The sequence below is a fragment of the Bufo bufo genome, chromosome 1 (assembly GCF_905171765.1).
Source record: "Bufo bufo chromosome 1, aBufBuf1.1, whole genome shotgun sequence".
In the NCBI taxonomy this organism is placed as follows: Eukaryota; Metazoa; Chordata; class Amphibia; order Anura; family Bufonidae; genus Bufo; species Bufo bufo.
The window spans coordinates 161,526,847-161,534,977 of record NC_053389.1 but is presented as its reverse complement, the minus strand read 5'-3'; the positions used below and the strand labels follow the sequence as shown (position 1 = coordinate 161,534,977).

The 8,131-nt window shown below is 41.7% G+C and overlaps 1 protein-coding gene across 3 annotated transcripts in view; it reads left to right on the top strand.

The window, feature by feature from the left end:
• Positions 1-8,131, top strand: part of ROBO3 (roundabout guidance receptor 3) — a 141,284-nt gene that overhangs the window by 111,820 nt on the left and 21,333 nt on the right. For all 3 annotated transcript variants that reach the window (XM_040431143.1, XM_040431153.1, XM_040431135.1), the window contains 5 exons: positions 1,023-1,104; positions 1,599-1,767; positions 3,797-3,963; positions 4,047-4,168; positions 6,382-6,598. In XM_040431143.1, coding sequence (XP_040287077.1) covers positions 1,023-1,104; positions 1,599-1,767; positions 3,797-3,963; positions 4,047-4,168; positions 6,382-6,598 — 757 coding nt within the window. The remainder of the gene's footprint in view (positions 1-1,022; positions 1,105-1,598; positions 1,768-3,796; positions 3,964-4,046; positions 4,169-6,381; positions 6,599-8,131) is intronic.

Below are 8,131 nucleotides of genomic sequence, written 5' to 3'. Positions count from 1 at the left end.
GTGGGTGGAGTTACACCTGTCTCACAAAGCCTATTCTACATTTTTTAAACCCGCTCCAGGATCTGAAGACTTTTGTAATTGAATTCAATTACAAATATAGCATAGCCAGTGAGCTATTCAATAAAATGTATCTGTATAGCGCCACCTGCTGCTTATCCTTTTCCAAATTTTTTTTGTCCATCTCACTGAACTGGTTGTGCATGCTTAGTTTAAATCTTCAGCTGCCACCAGCCATATGTCCTGGTAGAAGCTTTGGCAATCACAGGGAGAGAGCTGCAGCAGAAAGGACACACTCCCCAAGCTGCCGGGCTGAAAAGAATTGGAGCAGTGAATGGGGAGATCTCTGGGTCCATGTGAGGTGCAGGTTCTAGCTTTTTTTGTTTGTTAGAAAGATATTATTTATCATGTACTATATGGTGTCTGCTTTTGATTTTTTACATCAGTCATAGCATAACCCCTTTAATTTTATATATTGTTACAACTTTTACAAAGTCTTTTTGTATTTTTTTTTTTAAAAGGTGCTAGCAATATTGGCGTATTATTCTGTCATAACTCTACTAAATTTGCACAGTTCCTCAGTGTTACCTACCGGTACATGTCAGAAGATGCAGAGATTAGACTGGGGGGCAGCTTGCTCTAGCAGAAACCTGCACCCGCTGCTTTGCATTGGATAACTAGGGTTTTTTGTTTTTTATTCTGTCGTATTTTATGTGCAAGATTTATGCAAAATCAAGACCATGACAAATTTCCACTGTCCCTAGTAATAGAGAAGGAGCTGTGACTACCTAACAGTTTGGTATTTTTTCCTCCATGTCTCAGACGGCATGGCACAAGGATGCTTGAGCTCCAAAGAGTAGGCAGGGGGCCATGGAAAGTCATGGAAAATCACGGCTAAAGTAACTAGTCAAGCTCTATTCGGAAGCATTTGCTGTGCTATGGTCACCCTCCGTTATTATCCTACAGCACAAGAAATCAAATAACCTTGAGGTTCTACTAATTCACCATTTTATCTTCCATTTTAGAGAACAGATTCCGGCGTTTACGTTTGTGTCGCCACAAGTTCCACTGGAGAAACAACCTGGAGTGGATACTTGGAGGTGCAAGGTAATGAGGAGTGTACTATGGGGGGGCTCTGGACTTTACATGATTGTGCCTGAAATCGCCAGAAACACACTGCTGCTAGACATGCTGGGTGAAGCACCGACCCCTGCAACCACATTATGTGTCTGGACTATGAACACGCAATTTCAAGGAATCATTTACTAAAGACGGGTTTTCACACGCCAATCTTAGTAAAAACCCTGTTGGAGGAAAATCCGACCAATTTGTTAAGAAGTGCATGGTGCACTTGTTAAATGGGTTGGGCTGTGGAGGTCCTGCCCACATCCCACCCCCACCCGTCCACCTCCCTATTTTTTTGAAAAACGACGAGGGTGTCGGAAAAAGCTAACAAGTAGAAAATTTAGTCGCAAACCAAAACTTGCCACAAAATTTGCAACATTTGTACACTAGAAGAACGGCGTAGAGTCATAATAAATGCCCCTCACTGTGTATTTTTTCATTTCACTAATCATGTAATTTTTATTATGTCTTTGAAGAAAAAGGTTCCCTGGTACACATGCAGCCAGCAGAGCCAAACCTGGTGCCTGGACCCCCTTCCAAACCTCTTGTCACTGATGTTTCCAAAAATAGCGTCACTCTAACATGGCAGCCACATCCGCAGTCCGGGAACACGCAGGTGTCGTCCTACATCATTGAGGCTTTCAGGTACAGACAGATCATTATTCTGTCCTAAGATCTGTGCTTGCTGTAAGTGAATGAAAATGTGCTTTCCTTAATTCTGAAAAACGCTCCTTAATTCTAAAAAAAGGCTGATAGGTAGTTTCAATACATCAGTGTAGGTAAGAGCAGAGATCCAGGGCAGGAGGGACTTGCTGCTGTGTCTAGCTCTCTGAGCATTGTCTACGGTAATACATTATCGCAATGCAATCAGCTGTGTGAGCAGGACTAGGTCAGGAGGAATTTTCAACCTTCCTCTTTATTACACTGCCCATCGTCTCAGAAGTGCAGAGTAATTACAGGTATTCACTCCATTCTTTTAAATGGAGCGAGTACTTGTAATTACACTATGTCACCACTGTAAGCGAGACAACAGGCAGTGTAATGAAGAGGAAGCATTGCTTGCTCAAACAGCTGATCAGTGGGGGTACTGGGTGTTGAACCCCCACTGATCAATATTGATGACCTACCCCGAGTAGTGGTTATCAATATCTATTGCCTGTGCAACCCCTTTAAGTACTGACCTCTCTGTCTCCAGGATCTGTGTGCACCACTCTAGGCCTGTCTACAGCTGTATACAATTTTTGTTTTCCTTTTATTCCACATTGGGCATTTAATCCAGCGTTGCTATTATAGGGCTGTTGTGTCATCCCAGTAAAACATGATCCTGATTTCAGGGATGCAGACGTCCTGTCCCAGCTTTGGTTCAGTGACTCTCCAAACATTTTCTTAGGAAGCAATAAGTGAGTGCTGCTGCCCACAGTACTGGGCGTCTGACACATCTGCTTTGTTCTTTCCTGAGATTTATGGATAATGCAGGTGGTGAACAGTTTAGTCAGCAATGAAAATATTCTGCAAACTCGGAGCAAGTGAAATTCTACCATAAATCAGGAGGGTAAAAGGATGAGGCTCGAATGCGGAGAAATCACTGGAGTGCCATCCCCCATCCTTCCACCAACATGGATTGGGGAAAGTAGGATCCGTAGTAATGTTCTGTCATAAAGCATAAGCTCTGCTGTACAGTGTCCAAGATTTAAACAGTGTAAACTTAAAGTAGACAGTCTTACCCAGCGCCAGATTATTTATGGTAAATCTAGCGCACGGTTAGGCTGTCTAGAAAAGGTCATACCACCTATAAGTTGACCTACTTTGCACGAGAATTTTGTGGAACAGTTCTGATGTATGGTGTCGCATCGTAAGCCTCACTCCTTTCCACATTATGCCCTCTTGTCGGAAAAAGGGTCTAAAATCCTTAAAATCCTTGCTTTTTGGTAAAAGCATTTGCAATAGTAAATCTGCCCCAATGTCTTGTCATGTGCCACTGTATTTTTACACTATATTTTAAAAAAAATATATATATATACACACAGACCACAAGGCTCCAGCGTTGAGCCGAAACGTTGCATTGCCTATATGGGTAAACAAATATGGAGTGCTGCCCGTTTTTCTTTTTTTATATACTGGGTTTGCTTATTCCCAATTGGACCAGCTGCACCCCTTTGTTTCTACATTAGACGGTGCTGCCACTTTTTTCTTATTTTTTTTTTTTATATATACACATATACATGGTACAGTAAAGCTTCCTATATGTTGAATATGTACAGAAATATAACTGTTTCAATACTGTCTCCTATGTACAAAAATATAATTACTATAACACTGCTCCATATATACAAGAATGATACTGTCTCTATATACAAGAGTATATAACTACTATAATACTGTCCCTCTGTACAAAAATATAACTATTTTAATACTGCCCCCTATGTACAAGAATATAACTACTAAAATGTTTGTTATGTAGAAGAATATAATTATTCTACTGCCTCCTATGTATAGGAATATACTACTATAATACTGCCTCCTATGTATAGGAATATACTACTATAATACTGCCTCCTACCTCAGTATGAGCTGTCATGTTATGGTATGCATATGCACATACAGTGATTGTTAATACGCTATTTTTCATATATGATACTAATAGTAATTTTCTGTTTTGTTGACCACAATGAAGCCAATCGGCGGGCAGTACATGGCAGACGGTAGCAGATAACGTAAAGATGGAGAAACACACAGTCGTCGGCCTGAACCCGAACACAGTCTATCTCTTCATCATTCGAGCCCTGAACTCGTATGGCCTCAGCGATCCTAGTCCGATATCTGAGCCCGTGCGCACTCAGGGTGAGTCAGGTGACGGGGATAATGTCCAGTCCACCAATTTCTTTTTTCTATACTGATGTTTGCTGTCTCCGCGTATTTTGTAGATGTCAGTCCTACACGTCAAGGCGTCGACCACCGCCAGGTACAGCGTGAGCTCGGGGAGGTGGTGGTTCAACTTCAGAAGCCGATAATTCTCACCTCCTCCACAGTGCAGGTCACATGGACGGTACGTCTACCTTCATTTTGTTTCAAGGATACCACTTTTCTTACAATTGGTATCTGGGGACACGGACAATACCTCATCATATGTTCTTATGTGGTGTCAGTCAGCTTGTACACACGTCTAGCGGTCTTCCATCTTTCTGCTGCTGTTTGCTCTAATAAAACATTATTAATAGAGCGATAATAGTAATAAATCAGTTTGTCCAAGTGTAACTCAATAGCAGATTGGTCGCCATGATTGTTTGCTGTTTTCCTGTCAGGTTTGATGGTTCCCTCCTCTGTTTCGGTGGGTATGTCATGCGACCTCAATGCCTCTGGCGCTGTCACAGACAACGAAAATTGCAGTGATTACCCACTGTCCTCCAAAATGACCCATTCGTTGGCCCAGATGTGGGATTTCAAGGAAGTGGCATTTTAATAAGATGCTTTAAGTCAATAGCTTTTTTTGACAGGTGTTGTTGCTAGAGTCCGCCATTTCTGCTACCCGTCGCCCCTGGCAACCGTTAGCAGATTCCAGCCAAAACCTCCCAAAGTGCCCTCGAGCGCCCTTCGTCCAACTGTAGCCACGGATGTAATTCATTACTCTGCTTTACGCTCATTTGTTTTTCGTAACTTTATTGACAAGGGAGGTAGCAAGACAAAATCCACTGCAATCCAGCGTCCCAATATTAGGCTTCTCTGAATGTGAAAAGTGATCAATCTACTGAGATGCAAGCTTTATCATACATCTGCTTCATGGCATTCAGGGAGATGGGAATAAAGCAGCAAGTCAGTTTTGTCTTTTACCGATTTGTCAGCCTGAAGCTTGTCTTCTTTAAAGGCAATGTGTCACCGGAATTTTTTATAGGTTCTGTTATAACAGAGTTTATAATGGAATTTTTGGACGGAATGCAAAACGGAAGACGTTCTGTTTTGCTCTGTTCTAATAACGGTTTTGTTTGGTACCGTTATATATGATGGAAAAGATAGTCCTGTCGACATGCCCCAATAGACATGTATTAGGACGGAGCAAAACGGAATGCCTCTTAAAGGCTTCTGTTTTGCATTGCGTCCTAGAACCTAGAACTGAATTCTATAAAGCCAGTGCGAACTCGCCCCAACACATATCTTTTATTTTCTAATCAGTTTTTTTTTTTTCTGATGAACACACAGACCATAGACACAGTGGTCTGGAGAGGACCTCATTGACTTCTATAGGAGAGTTTTCTAGGCATGCTCTGTGACCTGTGCAGAGGTCAGGAGGGAGTAGATAAGCTGTGATATAACCTATTGTGAAGGGGGGATCCTGTGTTGTATCTATATAGGTGATATCTGTTCTGCCTGTAGTGCTAAGCAGATAACGGCAGTAAAGTGATCTGTACAGACCAAAAAGCGGCGCCTATTTTTAGGCTAAGGCTACTTTCACACTTGCGTTCGGTGCGGATCCGTCTGGTATCTGCACAGACGGATCCGCAACTATAATGCAAACGATTGTATCCGTTCAGAACGGATACGTTTGTATTACCATGAACAAAAAAAAATGATAAAAAAAATATATATATATTATTTTTTTTTTTCATGATAATGCAAACGGATCCGTTTTGACTTACATTGAAAGTCAATGGGAGGCGGATCCGTTTTCAATTGCTCCATATTGTCAGTGAAAACGAATCCGTCCCCATTGAATTACATTGTAAGTCAGGACGGATCCGGTTGGCTCCGCAGCGTTTTGGTGTCGGCCTCCAGAGCGGAATGGAGGCTGAACGGAGGCAAACTGATGCATTCTGAATGGATCCTTATCCATTCAGAATGCATTGGGGCTAAACTGATCCGTTTTGGGCCGATTGTGAGAGCCCTGAAACGGATCTCACAAGCGGACCCAGAAACGCCAGTGTGAAAGTAGCCTTAGTGGCCAGTGCAAAAACTGCAGGATACATGGAAAATTCAAAAATTCTTTAAAAATATGTTTAACATAAAAACGTTATTTAAACAATAGGTAATTTTTGGACGACACATTCCCTTTTAAAAGCCATCAGTTCTTGTATAATGGGATAGTAAATAAAATACACAATGTCTTAAATCATCCCTAATACAGCAACTCCCTGGGTGTGATATGTACTTTAAAAATGGATTTTACATTCGGTGCATTCTGTAGTTGTCGAGTAAATTTTGCAGTTATATAAAGCTAAAATCAATTTGTTCTTCTATTAATTGATTTAACGTCCTTGTCATTGTCAGGTCGACCGCCAAGCACAGTTCATCCAGGGCTATAGAGTCATGTATCGGCCCAAATCCAGTGTCTGGGTGGTCCAAGATGTGAAGTCGCCCACCGAGCGCAATGCCATCCTGGTAGACCTGAAGAGAGGCACAGAATACGAAATAAAAATCCGCCCCTATTTTGATGAGTTCCAAGGCATGGACAGTGACATCTTGTTGGTGCGCACCCCTGAGGAAGGTAAGAGGTGGGGAAGAAATACTGCAGCCATGGACTATGGGTGGCTGCACACGGTGCAGATTTATATGCAGAAAATCTGCTGCAAAACCAGACTTAAAACTGCAGTATTTATTGCGGTTTTGGAGTGTTTTTTGTGCGGTTCTTATGCAATTTTTTTGTGGAATTTCTGTTTATGTTAACAACCCATTAAACTCTATGTAGAAAACCACTGTTCAGAATTGCACAAACTATTGGCATGCTACGGATTTTAAAATCCTCACAACAGGTGAATTTCGGAAAAATAGAAAAGCGTACATGAGATGTTTTAAATCTCATTCACTTTGCTGGTACAGTGTTATGCTGCGTTTTTTCCGCATGAAAATCTGCATGTAATCCGCACGGCGTGCAGGTACCCTAATGGGATAAGGAGTCTTGTCCATGAGGAAGAAGATCCTCGGTGCATCTTATGTCACAGACATCTCATGGGCAGCTCCAGCGCTGTGCTTAGTAATGGGGGATGTTATGTAACGCAGCTGGGGGAAAATAATACTCAGCACAAAGGTTTATTTGCTGGAGACAAGTCTCGGGGAAATGGCGTGCAGACACAACATGGTACTGGTGTGCACATGTGTGACTACCCCAGATCCCATCTTATGTCATATCCTCGGGATGATAAAACCGTGAGCTGCCCCTTCAGGAATCTGTCGACCTAACAGTGAAAATATGTAACTTGTCGCTGCTCAGCCAAAACAGAGACCCGGGGGAGTATAGATTGCTCCATAGCCTGTAATTTTACCTCACACTCCGAGGTGCTGACACTAAGGAATCAAAATATCTCAGGCACAGGCTGTAACCGAAATAATAAAGTCAGACGGGCGCTTGTGAACAGGGGAGATGAGACGCTGAGATAAGATGCTGGAACGTGGAGTAAAGCACAATACACTAAAATAGTATACAGTATGATGTAAGATTATTATGTAATACTATAATACGCTATAGCCCTTAACTGTGATTCACTTTTAGGGTCCATTCACACGTCCGTTTTTTCTTTCCTGATCTGTTCCGTTTTTTGCGGAACAGATCTGGACCCATTCATTTTCAATGGGTCCTGGAAAAAATCGGACAGCACAATGTGTGCTGTCCGTTTCCGTTGTTCCGTTCCGCATGTCCGAAAAAATATAAAACTTGTCCTATTCTTTTCCGCAAAAATCGGATCCTGGTACAATACAAAGTCAAAGGATCCGCAAAAAACGGAAGACATTCGTATGTCATTACGTAGGTCATCCGTTTTATGCGGATTCCGTTCCTGGAAATTAAATTTTTATTTTATAAACTTTTATTCACTTTTTTTTCCATTTTTTTTTCAAAGAAATCCAAACAACTTTATTTGCTTATTGAAATGTATACATGTTTCCGTTTTTTGCGGATCCGCAAAAAACGGATGACATACGGATAACATACAGAAACATTTTCAGGAACAACGGATCCGCAAAAAACGGACCGAAAATCGGGATATAGAAAAATACTGATGTGTGAATGTAGCCTTATTATACT